This window comes from Phyllobates terribilis, unplaced genomic scaffold (assembly GCF_046119375.1).
Source record: "Phyllobates terribilis strain yellow unplaced genomic scaffold, ASM4611937v1 Scaffold_3__8_contigs__length_932513732, whole genome shotgun sequence".
In the NCBI taxonomy this organism is placed as follows: domain Eukaryota; kingdom Metazoa; phylum Chordata; class Amphibia; order Anura; family Dendrobatidae; genus Phyllobates; species Phyllobates terribilis.
In genome coordinates this window covers 501,487,489-501,510,278 of record NW_027362763.1, presented here as the reverse complement: position 1 = coordinate 501,510,278, position 22,790 = coordinate 501,487,489, and the positions used below count along the sequence as shown (strand labels likewise).

The following is a 22,790-nucleotide window of genomic DNA, read 5'->3' as shown; positions in this document are numbered from 1 at the left end:
TATGAAGGGCAAAAAAGGGCCTGAGGATCTCTTAATAGGATAGTTGATAAATTTGAGTTAGCTGGAGTGCCAGTGATGGAATACTTAGGATTAGGGATGAATGGACTTGTAGAAGGTCGGGTTCTGGTGCCTGACCCAAACTTCATTTCAAAGTTCGGTTTGGGTACCAGAATTGTACCCGAAATTGAACCAGAACACGAACCCCATTGAAAACAATGGGGAACAAACTTTTGAGCTGAGATAAAAAAAAATATCTCTCTCTTTCTTTGCAATGGATTTCCCTTGGAACTTAGAACATTGCAATGGACTTCCGAGGGAAGTCTGTGTTCGGCGTTTAGCAACAGACATTAACTGTCCAGTACGAAACCTGAATTTTTAAGTTCGGGTTTGCTCATCTCTATTTAGGATCACTAAAACTGGGGTTCTGATCCTCGATTGTTCCACACTTCCTATTGAATGGAGTGACGTGCTCTAATATATATGATCTCATTCCATTCAGAACATATGGGACTGACAAAGCAGAGTACTGTAAATAAACTAACGGATTTCAAAGAATGTAACTATGATGATTAATTTTGGTTTCAAATACCTGTTAATGCTAAGACTTGTTCTTTTCATAACGTAATCTACAACATTGTGACAATATTAGGCAACAGCACTATCTCTGATTTTCAAATGATTACTGAATAAGTAATCATATTAACAATAAATTCAGAGGGTAATACTATCTGTATTGTACTATGACATTAAACCCTTTGTAAAATAGTCTGTAATTGGGTACATAAAGATTACCCAACATGAGAAAAGTCTGTGACCCCCAAAGCAATCATTAAAAACCATAATCATTTGTTAAAACAGACCCTTCAAAAATATATATTCCAAAAGGATTTATCTTTTGCTTGCTTATTTTTCATTACTTTATGGGTTTTTTCATTAGTTTTATCATTGTGCTTGCTTTTTTGTAAACAGTCATTACACCTGAAAAACTTGCAAAAGAAGGTAATAAAATATATTTTTGTGGCTTAGCCCTGGAGCAGCATTTTTTCCACTTTAGGACTATGTTTCTTTTGTTATTTGGTTTCTCTGAAAATACTGAATGTTATTGTTTGATTTTAAAAAAAACAAACTTCAAAACATTTCAAAGCACAAATATTACAAATAAGGAAGGAAAGGGTTGTCCACTACTAGGACAACCCCTTCTTAAACTAAATATTCAGCCCCGATAAAATAAAAAAACTATACTCACCTCCCGTGCCGGCACTCGCGGTCCCGGGACTGTGATGCGGTGGAATGACACGTGATGCCTGTTGCCCAATCTGCGTTGGCATCACTGTCCCCGCCTTTGGACAAGCTGAACATGAAGAGGAAGCCAGGGCTGCAGCTGATCTCTTAATTTCTCTTTATGTTCAGTTTGTCCAAAGGTGGGGACAGTGATGCCAACGCAGATTGGGCAACAGGCATCACGTGTCATTCGGGACCGCGAGTGCTGACACCGCTGGAATGGAGCCAGCACGGGAGGTGAGTATAGTTTTTTTTTATTTTATCAGGGCCGAACATTTAGTTTAAGAAGGTGTTGTCCTTGTAGTGGACAGCCCCTTGAAATCTTCAAATACATTTAAAATTGAAATATTCACATATTAAAATAATAGGATGAATGGCTACTAATAACCGAAATGATAAGAAACAGAGCATTTGCAATGCATTACATTACATGTTTTACTTCCTAGAAATACCTGTGAAAATGCTCAAAAAACAACTAGCAGAGCCAGAAAAAAGTAAGACTAAGATAACATCTAATTTAGTAATTTTCACTATCATATGTTCTAACCAATGCTTTATCTATTGTTTTTTACTTACACCACTAAAAATTATTGATTATTTAACTCAGCTTGATAATTAACAGTAAATGGTTTGGTTTATCAATTAGATAAATATGTGTATTCCTAAAAAAAAATTTTAATGCCAAATATTTAGAGGGGTTGTTTCAACCTATTAATTTGGTAAAATTGCACAGTACTTGTAAAAACAAGCAACTTTGTAATTCACTTCTTATTAACCTCTTTCCAACATATGATGTACAGTTACGTTATATGTTGGGTCCTTGACTTTGATGCAGGCTCGCAAGTCAATCCCACATCTTACCCAGTCCTGGCAGATGATGGCTGAATTACCTATCATCTGCTTCTAACAGCTGTGGTGGGTTGCCATGACAGCTGGGGGTCTGCTGAAGACCTCCGTGCTTGTCATGTCGTCACTCATGTTAAAGTTAACCTATAGCCGGCATTCATAGGAGACTCTAATTTTTGCTATACACAGCAGAACTGTGGCATTGCTGTGTACAGCACATACGATTAGATGATCGCAGGTTCAAGTTTTACGGGGGCTAAGTACAGTAAAAAAGTTCAAATCATTTCTGTTTCCCCCCATTAAAAATAAAGAAAAATAAAAAAATACACGTATTTGGTATTCCTCTGTCTGTAAAAGTCTGATCTATCAAAATATAAAACAATTTAATCTGATTGTAAAAAGTGTAATGAGAAAAAAAATCAAAATTACAGAAATACAATTTTTTTGGTCTCTGCAAACATTGCAATAAAATGCAATAACGGGCAATCAACATATTGTATCTACTCCAAAATGGTATTAATAGAAACATCAGCTCAGTGCATAAAAAATAAGCCCCCACACATCTCCATATCCCAAAAATTTAAAACGTTAGAAGTCTCGGAAAAATGGTGACACAAGCAACATTTTTTTCACAAATTTCTGATTTTTTTTCATCACTTAAATGAAAAAAAAAAACTATACATGTTTGTATCCATGTAAAAATACTGGAGAATCATACTACCAGGTAAGTTTTACCATATAGTGAAGATGGTAAATAAAAAAAAACAGAAAACAAATGTGGAATTGCACTTTTTTTGCAATTTTGACGCACTTGAAATTTGTTTCCCGCTTTCCAGTTGGATCGGAGTTCCGATTTGAAGCCGATTATTGTACTACTCTCGGCCATTCACGTCAATCAGTCCGTGGAAAAAAATTGGACTGCACTTTGATAACATCTGAGCACAGTCCAATTTTCATGGACTGATGAGACGGAGAAGATGGGGAAATTTTGTCCTCCATCTTCTCATCATCAGAGAAAATCTGATCACACCATGATCACACTCTGATCAGAGTGCAATTAGCATAATCTGCCCGATTCTCTCGGATAAGAGAAAATATGCTGTTGTGACCCTTACCTAAAGGGAATAAAAAGTTTTATAGGAGTGTTTATTTAATGAAAAACTTCTGAAGTCGCTTGCAATATTAGCAATTATATTAACTTACTGATTCTTTTTATTAGAAACTTCGGCAGAAAAACATATAGAACGCAAAGGATCCAAGAAAGGTGAGCCTAGAAATATGTGTATGTTAGATGTGTTTATATGTATGTTTTGTAAGTATATGTAATATTTAAGAAAAAAATAAATGAAAATTCAGAGTCCTCAGTGATTGATAAATGTTAATGGCTAATTGAAAAGATGATGACTCGAAATGAATGAAAGTCATGTCAAATTTATAAAAATTCACACAACCCAATGAAAAAAAAAATATTTTCAATTAGTTTTTCATGAATCATCTAAAATAGTCACCACTATTTAATACTTTGCAGAAGATTGCAGGCAGAGAAGGCTCACCTAACCTTGTTGTCTTTGGAAGTGTTCTAATCGTTTCTTGTTCTGTCTGCTGCTACTCTTTTTTTGGGGGAATTTAACTAAGAATTCTTCATTGCTCATTGCCTAATTTATCATGTTGCAATGCAATGGAAGTTAAGGCAATGGAATTTAGGGAAAGGAGATTTGGTATCCAAGGCCTGGAGAGTTTCTTTTTGAAGCATGTTTTTCTTGGAAAAACACAATGGTCTGCTTGACTACAGCCTGAGTTTCAGTAAAAGATGCTGCCAGCTCATCACTTCCAATCCGAATTGTAGTCAGGTGCACGGAACTCCGATCTGATAAAGATCCCAGCAGTCAATCGAAACGCGTCGCTTTTCCTTTTCCCATCATGGTTAGTTTATCTATTGAGTGATATGGAATTTAAACAATGTTTAAATTATGTACAATAAAAGATTATATTGTGGTACTTTTATGCCCTAAAATGACAAAAGTATTCTAGGAGCAATACGTCTATTGGCTAACTAGAAAAATTATATTTGCAGCTTTCAGAGCACAGAAGCTCCTTCTTCAGGCAGGTTTTTATGCATATGACAAAGAAAGTAAACAATTATTGATGTAATTGCTGGAGAAGTTCAGAAATAGCCTCTTGTAAGATGTTATGTATGTAGGTGTGGGCAAATTTTTTTCTGTGCAACGGTATTTTACTTATTTACAGAATGTTTGATGCAATCTTTTACAGAAACAGATCAAAAGATTGAAAAAGAACCTTTGCAACAAAAGAATGGTAATTATATAACACTAGCCAATGAGTATGTTGCAATAAAACAATCGAATATTTTCAAGGAAATGTTCAACTATTTTTATTCTCCATTGCAATAAAATGAAACATAAAAATAAGACTTTGCAAAGGGTAGGCAAGCGAAAAATGAGGGATACATGGAAAAGATTATTGCTGCATAATCTGAGTACAAAAACGATGTGTATTCATAAATGTACTTCCTTCATAAAGCCTTTTTTATTTTGGGGTCAACATAGTTGTATGAAGACTCATTTTTTTGCAAGTCAAATCGTAGGTTTGAATGACACCATTCATTTTACCACATATTGTATAGAAAAACAAGAAAAAATGCAATAGGGTGTATCAGTGAAAAAAAAACACAATTCCAACATTTGCTTTTTTGGTTTCCTTTTTACACCATTCAATGTGCAGAAAAAATAACCCAGTAAAATGGTTCTCTGTATTAGTAAAATGATGGTAGTACCAAACTTAAAGCTTGCAGTATTCAATACCAACGAAGGGACCATCAATATCAGTTTACCTAAATAAATCTGCTAAAACTTAATTTTATTGATACATTTTAAAAACAATCCCCCTAAACATACAAAGATAAGACAGTGAACACATATGCACACACTAGAATAAACACCATTAGTGTATCTCTATCACATTGACTTTGAGGTGCAAACCCTTTGGGGCGTTAATAATTTTAAATAAACTTGTAGATAACCCCAAAAATGCAATGTAAGTCGGGTGTAAGGACTAAGGTTTGAATTATCAACTGACCCTAAACTGTCCCTTCCTGACCGCGGAGGCTGGCACCCTAAATCAGAAATCATAATGGGGTCTCTGGCTCACCATCATCTAACCCTAATGCACCCTGCTCTTAGGGTAAATCACCAGACAAGGGGCCATATATGCCTCTGAAGCACATCATGTATCATGTGGATCGATAAGTATTTTTGAAACATATGTTTTATATATCTATATGTGAAGGTAAATGCATTTCATGGGAGTCTCTTTGTTATCTAATAAGTATTAACGTGCCTAATTTTGGCCATTTCAATATTTCTCTTAACAAACAAAACTAAAAGTTCTTTAAAAACTTGAACATTTTGCACATTTCGGTAATCTTAGATGTAAATGTTTAGCCTGGGCAATTCCCACCAAAATGATTGTTTGTCTATGTCTAAAAACATTTACTTGTATGATTGAAGAAACATTATAGAGACAATAATCTGCACCGAAAAGAGCATAATAATTAAAGTTGTTCTTTAGATCTAGATATATCATTTTTTCCCCCAGATACAACAGAAGAAAAGCTGGAAAAAGAACCTATGAAAATAGCTAAAGGTATGGTGTATAAATAATAACATCATTTATTCCTTTTTAATTGCAAGTTAGAGGATAATTCTGTCAGAGCAAATTAAATCTCCACACATGCGAGAGAGATGAGTCAATAATGCAAATGACACTCGGCTCAGGCTCTGTCAGAGTGAGATCCGAGTATCAGTGCATTGTGCTCTGATTCACTCACACGAGAGAATCGCAGCACAGGTGTGGAGAAAATGGAGAAAGTAATTTCTCCATTCTCTGTGTCCATGGTAATCGCAATGCACTCGGATGAAATCCAAGTGCAGTCCAATGTTATACACTCACCCATAGACTTGTATGGGTGTGCGCGAGCTGACTAACGAATGCACTCGCAGCTTGCTGTGATGGTTTTCTCATACTGAATCATACTCTAACAGTATAACATTGGGCCAAGAACTATCCGATAAAACATCACATAGCACTCGGCCGTGTTATACGCTCATGTGAGCGAACCCTAATACTCCATCATGGATGTGAACATCATGAAGTGATTCAGGGTGTGTGGAGTGGGCTCAAGAGGTAATATGTTAAATGGCCAACATCTGCCTCTAACAGCAATGCCAATCGCTGCTGTTAACCCCTTAGCTGCTGTCATTAATCACTGACAGAAGAAGTGCCGTGATCCTGTCTGGGCATCTGGGCATTCTTTCATGCACCCATTGCACGCCCCTTCTCCACTTGAAGTAATCGCTGGGTACTGATGGGTTGTCATGGTCATTTTCCTGTGAATCCCAGCCTCAGGCTCGGATTCATAGGAGACCTTGACTTTTACTAAATACCACAATACTACAGAATTACAGTAAATACGCAGTTAAATGATCCCAGGTTAAAATCTCTGAGGGTAAGATAAAAAAAATTTTGAAAAATATTAAAAACATTAAAAAATAAAAAAAACTGTAATCACCTGCCTTATCATCACCCCTCCCATTTTTCCCAATTAAAATTAAAGTATATAAAAATAAAAAAATTACATAGTTAAAATGGTTGCTTGAAGCACAGCTTGATCTGCTTTTTTCTCACTGTGCTGAGTGCTCCTTCTACCTCCTCCCTTCTCCTCTCCCTATGGGGTATAAATGGAGCTGTAAATTAACCCTTCATTATGCTGGTGACTAGCCCAGGGGGATGGGGTTGACTCGGTACCCGGGCCTTTAGCCTGGCCTTTGGGGATGTCGCGGTGGTCGGCTCCCGGGCCCGTACCATGGGCCGCTCCTTTAAAAGGGTGGGTGATTTGTTAAGTTTATAAAAGAGTTCGTGACACCACCTGTGGCTTCTGGTGAGAATCACCAGCGCTGCGCAGTCCACTGAGGCTGGTGATAAGGCAGCTGGATGGTATAGCTCCCCACAGGTGGAGTTTGGCCTCAGGGCAGTGTATGAACGGGGAAAGCAGGACGAAGAGACCCCGTCGGGTCAGAGCAAGAACAGGGACAGACACGATAGTCACTTCAGTACCTTTTACTGAAGGAAATTCCAGAGCACTGTAGGTTGAACGGTGTATGTCCGGATCCTCCCCAATGAGCAGGTTTTGGGCCTCCTGTTTCTTGACTCTGTGTAGTAAGTGTCTGACCTGCCTGGAGCTAGGCCTAACTTTGTCTCTGTCCTGCGTTGGCTGACCTTGTGGTAGGGCCTTCTGTTGGATTACACGCTCCCGACTTATGGGGCCTATGTGTCTCCTGGCTCTGTTACGTATCAGCACTTTAGCGATCCTGGGACTTGTAGTTCTCCAGGGATTCCGGTTTATCTTACTGGGTCATGGAGATCCCGGTAAGCTTCGGACCCGGTGTCCGGTAACTGCTTCTTCGGGGTGAGATAGTTAAGCTCCTCTGCGCCTATGAACTAACTCTCTCTACTCGCCTTCGGCCTACTCAGACCCTCAATAGGCTACTCACACTAACGGCAGCTTGCCGTGCTTCACCGATCTTATGGCGCCGGCACACCTAAAGCTCACCTCTCTGAGCTACAACTGAGTATAGAATGTGCTCCACTGCAGACTGGCCTCTCTCAGGCTTTTGCACTGCAGGAACTCTCTCAACAGGTTTGCTTTCTGTCAACTCCAGTCTAGACTAACTGCTGCCTGGCTCCACCTTCCCTTTTATATCCCTAACGGGCTCCCTCTGGTGGTCTGAGGTGGAAGGTGGAGATGTGTGAATGGTTATGGGGGCCTCTTGTGGAGGAATCCATCAATACACCCTTCTAGGATCTGTGATACCAAGCACAGCTGGGCTTCACATTCCCCCCTAGTTAAACTCAGCACTCCCGGGATGAAGTACATTTTATAACAACAGGAAACATGAACAATACAAGAACAATAAGGACTATCTTCCCTTTATGGGAGGCACGAATCTTAAACGTTACATAACAATAATAAATTCAAAGCGTCCTCAGAATCCAAGTCTCCCGTGGTGAGGTTCCCATACAGGATGTCCATCTCACAAGGTAGAGTACTTTGGTGGTTTTGAGGGACCTGTCCTAAACCCTCTACATAGGTCCTGGGGTGGCTGCAGGGCATGAAGATCCCGAGTTGGACCTCCAAGAGAGCCACTCCAGACAGGTTTTCCTTCTGAGGTCACCTAAAGGGTACTCCAGGGAGCGCAATTATATACATTAAAAGTTTTTGGGCTGCACACAGTGCTCAGCCACAAAGTTCATTATGTAGGCATAAAGAATTAATAGGAAAAAGCACAAATTGATTAGCATGCATGAAAATAGACAATTAATTCAGTAGATTTCAAGTTAATATAATTCAATTTAATAACCCAGGGGTAACTAGCTACACTTTCAGCAATTTTGATCAACTACTGTGTGTACCTAGCAGGAAGTTTACCTCTTGTGCTGCGTACTGATCTGCGTAGTGCTGTGGTTGGTGGAGTGTCAGTGTCTGTATCCTCAGTTACTCTATCAGTTCTACGTGTAAGCACGTTGTAAAACTGCCTTAACCTCTCTCTTGGACTGGCAAGTCTTCCATTGGCTGGGCCTTCTTGCTCTGCTCCCACCGGGGATCCTTCATCTGGGGACACTTCTTGAGCTCGCTCTTCAGCAGCACTTACAGGTACAACTTTCTGTAGAGGGTTTTCTGGCTGTTCATAGAATTGGAGTACTGGAATGATTACTGCACCTCCTATCTGAGGCCAATCAGCTGGGAAGTCTCCTAGGTCAGTGTGTATCACCGCTTCTTCAGGTTCTTCCTGGATTGTGAGAGGCACTTTTTCTTGGGGTTTCAGTAAATCTGGACACAATTTTAGGTGGTCCCTGGACACTGTTGTAGATGTTTTTCCTCCATCTCGTCTGATTATGCATGTCTTTTTGTTGTCAAATCTTGACGGTAACACAGTGTAGGGTTCTTTTTCCCACTGGTCATCAAGTTTGTGGTTACGTCTTTTCCTTTTTAGTACTGTTTCACCAGGTGTGAAAGGTTCTGCTGGTGCGTTTTTGTTGTAGTGCGTTTCCTGCTTTTTTCTCACCCGAGTAAGACTGTCCTTGACACAAGCTTGTACCCTTCTGTACTGCTCTTGTCTGGTCTTGTCCCAGTCCTCAGTGGTCATAGCAGCTTCAGGTTCAACAACACCAAGCTCCAGATCCATGGGCAGCTTTCCTGGCCTTGCCCGCATGAGATATGCCGGAGTGCAATTGGTGGAACTGACTGGTATATGAATGTACAGATCCACTAGGTCTGGTAGTAGGTCGGGCCACTGGTTTCTCTCCTCAAGTGGTATGGTCTTTAGCAGGTCGATGATGATGTTGTTCATCTTTTCGCAGAGACCGTTTGTTTGTGGGTGGTAAGGTGTAGTTCTTATCTTTTTATACACGTAGAGATGGCAGAACTCCTTGAACAACTCAGCCTCAAAGGCCGGGCCTTGGTCCGTCAGCACCTGCTCAGGGTAGCCATGGGGTCTGCAGAAATATGCTTGGAACGTTTTTGCTGCTATCTCTGCCGTCAGGTCTTTGATGGGGGTGACCACCAGGAAACGTGAGTAGTGATCCACCATGGTGAGAGCATAGGAGTACCCTGACCTGCTGGAGGAGAGCTTGACATGGTCCAGGGCCACGATCTCCAGGGGCCGAGTCATCTTGATGGGTTGCAGGGGTGCCTTCTGACTGCTGAAGTCTTTCCTTCTTAGGCCGCAGGGTCCACAGTCCCGGCACCACCTTTCAATGGAGCTGCGCATTCCTACCCAGTAGAATCAACACTTCAGCAAGGTCTCTAGCTTTTTCCAGCCAAAGTGCCCCGCCTGATCGTGGTAAGCTTCCAATACCATCTGGATGTCTGTCTTAGGGACTGCTATCTGCCATACCATCTCATGAGTTTTTGGATTGACGTACCTCCGGCACAGCTTCTCACAGTAAATAAACAGCCGGCTTCTCTCGTTCCACAGCTGCTTTGCTTGCAGAGACGCATCTTTCTACAGGGAGGCACCTTCTTGGGTTATCAGCTGTTTGATGCGGCTGACAACCGGGTCGCTGTCCTGGGTCTCTTTCCAGTTGTGGTGAGGCAGGGGGTTTAACGTCTTTCCACGCTGCTTCCTGGAAGCTCGTTGCTCGTGGATCATCCCACTCCGGTGAAAGGCAGGTAGCTCTATCTCTTCCAGGTCATCCACTTCTTCTGTGTCTGACTGGTGAGGCATCCTAGACAGAGCATTGGCATTGGCGTTCTTGCGGCCCGCCCGGTATTTAATTGTAAATTGGTAGTTTGACAGCCGAGCCATCCATCGTTGTTCCAGTGCCCCCAACTTAGCTGTTTCAAGATGGGTCAAGGGGTTGTTATCAGTAAAGGTAGTGAACTTGCTGGAGGCCAGATAGTGCTTGAACCGTTCAGTGATGGCCCAGACCAAGGGCAGGAACTCCAACTTGAAGCTGCTATAGTTCTCTGGGTTCCTCTCAGTCGGACGGAGCTTCCTGCTTGCGTATGCGCTGATTTTCTCTTGCCCATTCTGCTTCTGACTTAAGACAGCGCCCAGGCCTTTGTTGCTGGCATCAGTATACAGCAGGAACAGTTGGCTGTAGTCACGGTAGGCTAGGATCTCATCACCTGTCAGGTTCTCCTTCATCTCCTGAAACGACTCTGCTTGCTCCTTACCCCAGTGGAATGGAGGGTTTTTGCCTTTGGGGGACTGCCTACCAGGAGGTCTTGCAGAGGAGCTGCTTTCTTTGTGTAGTCCTTTACGAACCTCCGGTAGTATCCTACTAGTCCCAAGAACTGACGCACCTCCTTGAGGTTCTTCGGCTCCGGCCACTTCTGGATGGCTGTGACTTTCTCCTGGTCTGGTGCTACGCCTTCCAGACTGACAATGTGTTCCAGGTACTGTACCTTTCTCTTGAGCAGGTGGCACTTTGAGGGCTTCAACTTCATCCCGTACCGGGACAGTGACTCAAATACCTCTGCCAGGTGTTTCAAGTGGTCCTCGTACGTTTTGGAGTACACAATTACATCATCCAGGTAAAGTAACACAGTCTCAAAGTTGCGGTGTCCCAGGCAGCACTCCATCAATCTCTGGAACGTTCCGGGAGCATTGCAGAGTCCAAACAGCATGCTGTTGAACTCGTAGAATCCCATCGGGGTGGTGAAGGCCGTCTTCTCTCGATCCTCCTCAGCCACAGCTACTTGCCAGTACCCACTAGTGAGGTCAAGGGTGGAAAAGTAATTTGCAGACTTCAAGGCAGCTAGGGACTCCTCTATGCGTGGTAAAGGGTATGCATCTTTATGTGTAATGCGATTTACTTGACGGTAAACTACACACATTCTCATGCTCCCGTCCTTTTTCCTAACCAGCACTAGGGGAGCCGCCCAGGGACTACAACTATCCCTTATCACTCCCGCCTTCCTCATGTCATGCAGCATTTCTTTTGCCTTCTGGTAGTGAGCTGGGGGTATAGGCCTATAACGTTCTTTGATTGGGGAGTGGTCGCCTGTGGGGATATGATGTTGAACCCCCTTAACCCTCCTGAAGTTTAGTGGATGTTTACTGAGCACCTGCGAGTACTCTTGAACCACCCGGTGTACACCCTGTTTTTGATGGGCAGGAGTGGTGTCTGTCCCAACATGGAGCTGTTGACACCAATCCTCCACCTGGGTTGCAGGGTCATTATCCTCTACTTCATCTGGTGAGGTTAAGGACTCCACCTCATGGATGCAGTTATTATTGACAGCATGTAATTTGGCAACAGTGGCATAACGTCGCAGTCTGACCTCATCTTCCCCTAAGTTGAGAAGACGGACGGGCACCCTCCCATTACGTACATCTACCACTCCCCTGGCGGTTAAGAGAGTGGGTCTATGCTTGGAGCAAAGGGGTTCTACTACCGCCTGGTAGCTCTGTCCTCTAAGACCTATGGCAGCTCTACACCAGATGAGCATTTCACTCATTGGGGGGATGACAATGGGTATGGGGTCTGTTACCCTCACGTTACCGATTTCACCTTCTGTTAGCCTTACTTGCTGTTGATACATCAGGACTCGGATCTCCTTTTGCAATGCCCTTCTCTGTCCTGGTTTGGCAGTGTCGGCGATCTGTTGGAGCAAGAACACAACCTCTCCCAAACAGTTACCAACAATGTTAGTGCCAAGTACCATATACGGATTAGTGTCATCAGGATTGGTCTCTACAATTAGTCCCTGGTCCTTCAACTCCACTCTCCCCACCTTTACAGTCACATTCTTAACCCCGAGTAGGTTAAGGGGGAGCCCATTTGAGGCATATACAGTCAAATTTGGAGCTGGCGGACGTAGGTCGTCCATGGACCAGAACCTCTTGTAGAGAACGTCAGGCATGATGGTTACCTGAGATCCTGTGTCCAGCGGGGCATGCGTCGGGATCCCGTCCAGTACAATGGACAGGAAAGGTCTTCCTCCGACGAACCTGTTGTACCAGTCTGATGGGCCTGGTGAGTCTACTCCTGGTTGTCGGCCCTCGGGCCCAGGGTTTTCTCGTTTAAAGGACACTTCTGGGCGAGGTGTCCAGTCTTGCGGCAGCGGTAGCAGGTCGGGTCCCTCGGTGGATGGCGCAGGTCACTGGTCCTCGGCGAGGGCGGTGTTGGCCTCCTCCTCCTGCGCATCCAGGGGACATCCTCAGGGCTATCGGCTAGCAGGATCTTCCCTCCTTCCTCAGGCTCCGTCTGCAGCTGCAGAGCACTCAGCATGGTGGTCAGAGTTTTGCTCAACTGACGCACCTCAGAGCGCAGACTGTCCAGTTCTTTAGGGGACGTTGCTGGGACTTTAACTTCAGCAGCCACTGGCGATAAGGTGGTTTTAGCAGGCACTGGAGTAGCCCCACCCTGGTAACGTTGGATGGCATTTGTTTCCAGGGGCTGCAGTCCTTTTATGGCCATGTCCTTAAGATTGTCAAAAGTGGCATCTGGATGATCCAGGGACCACCAACGCACAGTCCTGCTCTCCTCTGGAGACTTCAGTCCCCGGACAAACTGTTCCTTCAGCATTTTGTTCTCATTCTCAACGCTGGTGGACTAACCAGGTTCAGAGCCCGCAGGGCCCCTTGGAGACGCCATGCATAGTCCCGAACATTGTCCTCTGGTTGTTGGGAGCAGCTGTAGAACCTCATCCGGAGATCCGCCTCAGTACGGTCCTCAAATACAGTCTGTAGTTTTTGGAATATTGCGGACACTGACTCCTGGTCTGCGGCTGACCATGTTTCCACTTCCCGTTCCGCAGCACCGGTCAGTTGTCCTAATACAACGGCAGCTCTTTGTTTGCCTGTCATAGAGTACATGTCTAAGATACCACATATCTTCCGTTTGAATCCAGACAGGGTATCCGGTTTGCCGTTGTACTGGGGGAGCCACTTTGCTCCAGGAATGTACGGTAAAGTCAAAGGAATGACGAGTGTTGCAGGCGCTGCTGGTGGAGCGGCGGCCTCGGCCTGCTCATCATCGGGCGCGGGTTGAACTTCAGGGACGTTGACCGGCAGGTCGGCGTTCTGCTGCTCGTCGGACATCTTAGCGCCGGCCTAGTTAACCGTGGCCTACCTTCTGGTTTTTCTTCTGGTAGGCCGCAGCTCAGCAGGTGACGGTTATCTTCAGGACCTTGCGTCGCTTGCGTCCTACGTCAGAGCGTTCAGCGACGCTCCGTACAGGACCTGGCGCTTCCTGATTTGACGTCGAGGCGTGGGGCGTGTCCGGGACATCGCGCTCTTTTGCAGGTGGGCCCCTTATTTTCCCGCAGTTACACCCTTCTTCTCGCTCAGCGGCCCAACAATGTCGGCAACCTTCACCACAACTTTACGTACACAGTTCAGAATAAAGGCGCACAGTACCCGGTGGCAACGGGCAAAACACGGCGTCGTTGCAGCAGGCACGCAATCCTGTTCGTGACGCCAAGAAGGAGATGACTAGCCCAGGGGGATGGGGATGACTCGGTACCCGGGCCTTTAGCCTGGCCTTTAGTTTATAAAAGAGTTTGTGACGCCACCTGTGGCTTCTGGTGAGAATCACTAGCGCTGCGCAGTCCACTGAGGCAGGTGATAAGGCAGCTGGATGGTATAGCTCCCCACAGGTGGAGCTTGGCCTCAGGGCAGTGTATGAATGGGGAAAGCAGGACGAAGAGACCCCGCCGAGTCAGAGCAAGAACAGGGACAGACACGATAGTCACTTCAGTACCTTTTACTGATGGAAATTCAGGCATTCCCCAGAGCACTGTAGGGTGAAGGGTGTATGTCCGGATCCTCCCCAATGAGCTGGTTTTGGGCCTCCTGTTTCTTGATTCTGCGTAGTAAGTTTCTGACCTGCCTGGAGCTAGGCCTAACTTTGTCTCTGTCCTGCGCTGGCTGACCTTGTGGTAGGGCCTTCTGTTGGATTACACGCTCCCGACTTACGGGGCCTATGTGTCTCCTGGCTCTGTTATGTATCAGCACTTTAGCGATCCTGGGACTTGTAGTTCTCCAGGGATTCCGATTTATCTTACTGGGTCATGGAGATCCCGGTAAGCTTCGGACCCGGTGTCCGGTAACTGCTTCTTCGGGGTGAGCTAGTTAAGCTCCTCTGCCCCTATGAACTAACTCTCTCTACTCGCCTTCAGCCAACTCGGACCCTCAATAGGCTACTCACACTAACGGCAGCTTGCCATGCTTCACCGATCTTATGGCACACCTAAAGCTCATCTCTCTGAGCTACAACTGAGTGTAGAACGTGCTCCACTGCAGACTGGCCTCTCTCAGGCTTTTGCACTGCAGGAACTCTCTCAACAGGTTTGCTTTCTGTCAACTCCAGTCTAGACTAACTGCTGCCTGGCTCCACCTTCCCTTTTATATCCCTAATGGGCTACCTCTGGTGGTCTGAGGTGGAAGGTGGAGATGTGTGAATGGTTATGGGGGCCTCTTGTGGAGGAATCCATCAATACACCCTTCTAGGATCTGTGATACCAAGCACAGCTGGGCTTCACACTGGCAGCCCACCTTGCTTTGATCAACACAAATGTAAACTGTTATATTTTGAGAGTGGATGTGGAGTTCATGGAATAAGGGGAGGGGAAGAAGTGTCTCATAAGTGGAGAAAAAAGCATATTTGACTGACAAGATATATTGCAAAGTTTCTTATAATTGCTTGTATTACTGATTTATATAAAGTTTGTTGAAATGAGTGTGACCATTTAAATAACCAAAAAAGTATGACATTTAAAATAAATGCACAATCATTGTAAGCTTTATACTACAGAATCTTTTACGCTATATTATACTGCATCTTCATATATAACATCCTATTACTGTTTTTTTGTTTTTCAGTATCACCAATTGATAAGGTTGAGAAAGAACAAAAGCAACCTAAAAAAGGTAACTTTAAATATAATAATTTCCACCATGTACCACAGAATGTTTATCTGAACCTTTTACATTTTTTATATACTGTATATCCATATCAATTTTGCTGACTCCAGTGGCTACTTCACAAGCCAGGGACTTGGGGATTGTTGGTAGACATATGACAGAAATGCCTGGGATGAAGCAACTAGTGATGAGCAAGTATGTTCTGTTAAACCTTTCAGCGAGCATGCTCGGGTGTTTTCCGAATATCTTCAGCGTGCTCGGGTGTTATGTTTTAGTCACTCCATGTGCATGATTTGCGACTGTTTGACAGCTTTAATACATGTGAGGAATGCCTACGAAACAGGAATTCCTCACATATATTAAAGCTGTCAAACAGTCGCAAATCATGCGCACAGAGTGACTCAAACATAATACCCGAGCACGCTGAAGATACTCGGAAAACACCCGAGCATGCTCATAAATCTCAAGTAACAAGCATGCTCGCTCATCATTAGAAGCAACACTATAAAAAAAAATATATATAATTTTAAAATCAAATAGCAGATTAATAACACTATTGTTATTCAATAGGGCTGTCCAGATGACCGTTTTTTGCACACAGACCGAATGTCCATGTGAAAAAAATCACACCATATACTAGTCTCCTTCTGTATTTTGGAAGAAACTTGACTTTGTAAGTCTACGGGTGTGCATGAAAAGATTGAATCTCGTATGGATCATCCATATTGCATCTGATTTTTATGGATACTTTGCAATTCTTAACATAGGAAACATATACTCTGGATGAAAATCTGAAGATTTTTCATACTCTCATCTTAACCTGGCCTAAGACAAGTGCAAAGAGTAGTCTTGAATCAGTCACAACAAGTGCAAGTAATTAATTTATTGAATGAACTGTTTGGCTGAGTGCCCACGTAGCGTTTTTCAAGCGTTTATGCTGCGGAATTTCCCCAGCATAAAATCTTGTGAAACGCTAGGTAATCTGCACCCCATGGTCCCCAAGGGGATTCCACATGTTCTATGCACATGCTGCGGATTTTTCCGCAGCGTTTATGCTGCGTACAAAAATCCGCAGCATGTCATTTAATTTTGCGGAAGCGCAGCGGAACTCCCGCCATTGACTTGCATTGAGACGCATAGAAACCGCGACTGTACATTTTTACAAGCGGCTTCTATGCGTCTCTATGTGCGGATGGTACCCAGTTCTGGAGGAGAGAAGACTCTCATCCAGACCTGGATACCATTGTACCTGTAAAAAAAGAATAAAATAACAAATAAAGTTTATATTCACCTGTCCGGCGGCTTCTCTCTGAATGCCGGCATCGCTTGAGGACCTGCGGTGATGTCACAGTCATGTGACCGCAGGCCCTTCACCGCTCTGTCTCGCGATATGCCGGCAGCCGGGAACCAGCCAGGAAGCAGCGCTGCAGCCACGCCGGGGCATCGGGGGTGAGTATAGCTTTATTTGTTTTAATTTTTACGGTTCACACTGTATAAATCCATGCTGTTTGCATGGATTTATAAAGTGTCACCTAGTTGTCAAGCACTTTCCAAGTGATGCTATCGCCTGGAAAGCGCTTGTCAATCTGCATGCGGAAACGCATGTGAATCCGCATGTGGATCCGCATGTATTCTGCAGGAAAAACGCATGCACAATCTGCATGCGTTTTTTCTGCCAGGGAGATGCAGAAATGCTGCAGAAATTTTCTGCTTCATTTCTGCATCGTGGGCACATAGCCTTTTTGTTTTTACTAAAAAATGCAGGGTCTGGAAACATTTAAAATTTAAATCCACCTTATTTTATATATTAGATTAGATTATAAATCCAGTTTAGGTTTATATGAGCCAATTTCTGGCATTAAAAGACAGCCAATCAGCTATTTGCTATCTGATCAGCAGCTGTTTGACCTGTTTAGACAAGTCGATGCCATTTCTTTGTTTTCTTTGTTTTAAGATGATTACGAAAGATGACGAAAATGAAAATATCTGTTGTTGTAAATTGTTAGCTGAGACCAATTGTATAATCTGTGAGATTGATCTGGTTGATCACAGATCTGTGTGTGTAAATGCAGCTTGAGGAGTAAATGTTAATTTAATAATTATTTTAGAAACCAATAGAACACATCAAAATAAGCAACTTTGTAATATATAGCATAATTATAAGAGAAATCTGCTTCTTTTTCCTCCTGGATTTACACTCCCTGACAGAAGTTATGTCGCTTATCCATGTTATGTAAATAAAAGCTTATAACCGGACGTTAAATTCATCCATTGGTTTTATAAATTACTCTTTTGAAAGCTGAAACCCTCCCAAATTTGGTTTAGGTTAAGAAAATAAATTGGCATCAATGCTGAAATATTGATCATTTAATGAATGCAAAATGGTCAGATTTTTGCAAGACAAAAGTTTTGTTGCCTGGTCATATAATGCACCCAATCCTAGTTTACATCCTCACCAGTGCTCAGTAAAGGATCGGTAATTTATAAAAACAATGGATGAATTTAACGTCAGGTTATAAGCTTTTATTTACATAACATGGATAAGCGACATAACTTCTGTGAGGGAGTGTATCTTTCTCTCTCTTCATGCATAAAATCTGTCTTCAGTGAAGAGAGAGTTTCCCATTACCGAGATAAGAGATAACGGTGCTTTTAAAATTGGTGGATTCGGGGGGGGGGGGTGGGATGAAGGGATGGGATAGGAGATAGGATGGAGGAGCTAGCAGCAGACACAGACATTCTGCTGTAAGTTCTGCTGAAAAGACAGTTACTGTTCTCCATTAAATTTTATGAGCACCAACTGTCATCTGATAATTCAGAAACTGTAAATTCTGTATTTACTAGTCACATTTTACCTATGCAGTGAGAATTTTGAGAATGAATGATCAGTTTGCGAGGAGAAAGAAGCAGATTTCTCTATTATTATACATTACAAAGTCTCTTATTTTCTCTTGCTCTATTTATTTAAAGAGAACCTGTCATCAGGATTTTATACCCTAAACTAATGGCATGAATATACAGGAGCTGTAATGCTGTGTAAATCCTTACTTTTCTTGTACAAATCTGTTGTGCTGTTTTAGAGAAATACATTGCTGAAATTTTATGCTAATGAGTTGTTTTATTCACACTAATATAAAACAAATAAAACTATATACACAACGCGTTTCGGCTGTTTGCAGCCTTCTTCAAGTGTCATATACCTGAAGAAGGCTACAAACAGCTGAAATGCGTTGTGTATATAGTTTTATTTGTTTTATATTAGTGTGAATAAAACAATTTTACTTACAAGGAACCTGAAGTTCCTGCACCTTGATCTCACTCAGTGGCAAAGACATGTGAGATGCAGAAGTAGTGTTGTTGCAGAGTGTGACATGCAGAAGTAGTGCTGTTGCAGAGTGTGACATGCAGAAGTAGTGCTGTTGCAGAGTGTGACATGCAGAAGTAGTGCTGTTGCAGAGTGTGACTTGCAGAAGTAGTGCTGTTGCAGAGTGTGACATGCAGAAGTAGTGCTGTTGCAGAGTGTGACATGCAGAAGTAGTGCTGTTGCAGAGTTTGACATGCAGAAGTAGTGCTGTTGCAGAGTGTGACATGCAGAAGTAGTGCTGTTGCAGAGTGTGACATGCAGAAGTAGTGCTGTTGCAGAGTGTGACATGCAGAAGTAGTGTTGTTGCTTTAAAAGCATTCAGCAACTATTAGAAGTAACACAAGCACATGAGACAGGAAGTGTTGTGCTTCAGAAGCATCCAGCAACTAGAGGGGTTAACACAGAAGGGGAGTGTTTTAGCAGAGCCCCAGGGGGATTGTGGGGAAGTTGTTTACTGTCTGGCTGGAGCCAAAGAGAAAGGTGATGTGTGTTTTCTAAATCTCACAGAAGCGGCCCTGGAAGTGAAAAGAATTCAAGTCAGGAGTGAAGCTAAGCACAGGTCAGGTAGAGTTCCTGAACTAGCAGTGCAGAGTATTGTCAGGCAGAAAGATAAGGACTGGAAGAAATGGTGTCACAGGGATTATATCCCTCAGCAAATCTTCCCCCCTCCTCCATCTCACTGTGCTGTAAAGAATGCTATGTTCATTAATGTGCCTTTGCATTAGAAAGAAAACTGTACTGTTTGTCGCTGGAGCTTGTTACTCATAAGACTTAACTTGCACTGGCTGTGCGGTTTCTTATTAAATGCTGCTGTTCTACCATTTATGAGGACTTTTGTCAAGTGTGTCTGGTCAGCAAGTGAAACAACCTACTTGACTGTGCCTAAGGGTCAATACCCCTGTGTGCCTGAGAGAAGCTGCAGCACATGGTCTATGGTAGCCCTGAGCAACGGTTCCCCCAGGATTCCAAAGAATTCATGTAACCTGTCTTGCCCCTATCTGAACCTAGCGGCATGCGTGAAACAAACAGTGCCATCACCTGGTTCTCCATTTTGGCATCAGGATTCAATCCCACCTCACCAGGTTGGCTGCAGTCTTATGCAAATTCATCCATACTACAAGCGGGAGTTGTGCCTCTGTTTGCACAACCGCATCAGGTGAGCAATTTCCTATAGATACTCACCCTTTTAATTGATCAAATCTTACTACGATTAAATAGCGCCACGTTTTTTCTCCTTTAGGAAATCTTTTAATGCTAATGAGTTGCTAGTGTAGTGGGTGAGATCTGCACTTACAGATCTTCTGCTCTCTGCCTATTCCCGCCCACTCCCTACCTTTTGTCTCTAACTGACAGGACACTCATGTTTTAGTGACCTGTCAATCAGAGGCAGGAGACAGGCAGCTCTTGACGTGGTTCTCTTTAATAAAAAATAAAACAACGGTTATTCTTTATCGCCAGGTTCAGACAAGTGTATGCATTATCATCTATTTTTCATCCAGAAAAAAACAGATGTTTTTTCATCCGTGTTATCATTTTTATTCAATCCTTTTGTTCATTTTTGAAATCCGTATGTCCATTATGTGACATTCAGTTTTTACATGAACACATTGATAACTAATAAAGGTCAAATACAGTTTCCTATGATAATAATTGTAATGGATCCATGAAAAATGAATTTCATATGGATGGTAGTCCATATTTGATCTGTGTTTTGTGCACCCATTGACTTATAATGGGGGAATTTGATCCGTAATGTGAATCAGAGTAGTGCATACTGCAATTTTTTTTTTTATAGGCAAACAATCGATCCATGTGTAAAAATGTTCATGTGAACTACCACATTAACTTGCATTGGTCAGTATGCTGTTCATATACTACATGTGTGGTACACTCACAGCACAGAGACCCATTTAGCGCTCATATGAATGAACCCTAATGGGTTTATAAGTCTCTATATTTTATAAGTGGTAATTCGTATTCATTAGGCATTAAATACACTTTTCCATTGGCTGCCAGTCTGTACTTCATTGGCCTCAAACAGAAAAATAAAGTAAATATATTTTATCTAAGGCATACATGGGGATCAGTAAAGTATATGAAAGTAAATGTAAATTGTATTCTGTTCAGAAACAACAGAGGAGACTGAAAAGAAATCTGGACAACCAAAAACAGGTAAATCTACACACATGCTCATAACTTGAGATGAGCAGATCACTTTCTGTAACACTGGTCCATGGTCAAGGTTAGTGATCTCTGTCTGTCGATAGGATCTACGGGGATTTAATGAGCTTCTGGATTCCCTGCACGGCTTTTGATTTTCCTGGCGTGATGTCATCTGTGCATCGTCGATGTCTCATAAGCATGGCTAATCATAAGCCGAGCTTGGGATCCAGCAGTTAAAGAAATTTGTGCAGTTCCTGTCCATTGACTTGGCGTTTCATCCAAAAATGTAAAAATGTTCCCTGCTAGTTTTCTGTTAAAGTTGACTGCTGAAATCACAGGCTGTATACCTCATATGATTACTGCAGCCAATTACCAGCTTCAGTGGTCTTGTGTCTTGCTTTAAGACAACTATCTGTAGCAGGAACCTCTCCGCTCTGACATGTCTGCAGAACATAAAGATGTCTAAGCACTGCCCCTTGGCTTATGTTTATTTAAAAAAAAATCTGTCACACTAGGAAACTATATTAGCAATCTGAACTAATTTATCATTAATTTCTAGGTTTAGTGTGCCTCTGAGTATTCTTCCAAAATATTCATTTATATTACATTTTATTGGTCATAATTGTAATTTTATTACATCTGATATCAATTATTGCTTGACTTTGAATATGTTTCTTTGCATTTCTAGTCAAAGTTAAAGCAGAAAAAAGTATGTCATGTATTTAGAAATCTCTTTAGAATGATATATGCTTTTTCTTTTGTTTGTTTGCTATATTATACAAATGGAAAGCATGTGTTAAGATATATCACCGAGCTGTACATGATGCATTTGGCCTGAATCAGTTACCCGCATAAGCTACCGGCTTACACTGAGCACCATCACCTAATAAACAGCAAGTTACTGCAACAGAACATATCAAGCAAAGATAATGAGCTGATGTGCTTGCATTATTCCATTTGTGAGCTACTGTATGTGACAAGCTGTGCACATGATCTGTTATCACAGCCGGAAGGGGCTATGACATCTGTTTTGAAGGGTTAGCGCATAATATAACAATGTGCTGCTTTCATCTGCTTCTCACATCTGGCTTAGGCACTTATCTTTGATACAGTAATGATATTTTGACAAATAAATAAATGGTTAAGTTGATATTTTAAATATATGTAATAGTGAATATATATGTAATAATTATATACATATATTTTTATTTTAGAGAAGGATATTAAAGATACAAAGAAGCCTGAAAAACGAGGTAAAATAAAATATTACTTATTTTCTTTCTGAAAATAAATTGAAGTAGATTGCCATGATCATTCTAGCTATTTACCTCAATTGAGAAATAACTTACAGTAATATGAACCTACAATAATGCGATATTGCATAATACAACCAGTTATTCAATACCGCTGTGCTGCACTGGTTGAAAATCCAGGTTTTGTGTATGTGTTTAAACTGTTATGACAATTTGCGCAATAAGGGTCTTATTTGGATTGGAAAGGAAAGAGTGAAACTGACTTTCACAACCCCTTTAATGGCTTTTAATCAAAGATGGCTGCTGCAGATCCACCAAACAGATAGTCAGCAAACTTGGAGATGAAAGTGGATCTAAAACCTGTGCTGCCGAGGATCCAATATACATAGGAAACCAGATACGGTATGGATGCGGTATTATTATTCATTGTTG

At 42.3% G+C, this 22,790-nt stretch overlaps 1 protein-coding gene across 50 annotated transcripts in view; it reads left to right on the top strand.

The window, feature by feature from the left end:
- TRDN (triadin) overlaps nt 1–22,790 on the top strand; it is a 1,346,604-nt gene that overhangs the window by 1,229,383 nt on the left and 94,431 nt on the right. For 44 of the 50 annotated variants that reach the window (XM_073675989.1, XM_073675970.1, XM_073675994.1 and 41 more), the window contains 8 exons: nt 1,728–1,775; nt 3,347–3,391; nt 4,399–4,443; nt 5,722–5,790; nt 15,537–15,584; nt 21,070–21,114; nt 21,794–21,814; nt 22,320–22,358. In XM_073675989.1, coding sequence (XP_073532090.1) covers nt 1,728–1,775; nt 3,347–3,391; nt 4,399–4,443; nt 5,722–5,790; nt 15,537–15,584; nt 21,070–21,114; nt 21,794–21,814; nt 22,320–22,358 — 360 coding nt within the window. The remainder of the gene's footprint in view (nt 1–1,727; nt 1,776–3,346; nt 3,392–4,398; nt 4,444–5,721; nt 5,791–15,536; nt 15,585–21,069; nt 21,115–21,793; nt 21,815–22,319; nt 22,359–22,790) is intronic. The other 6 variants (XM_073676008.1, XM_073675998.1, XM_073675965.1 and 3 more) reach the window with 5 other exon arrangements.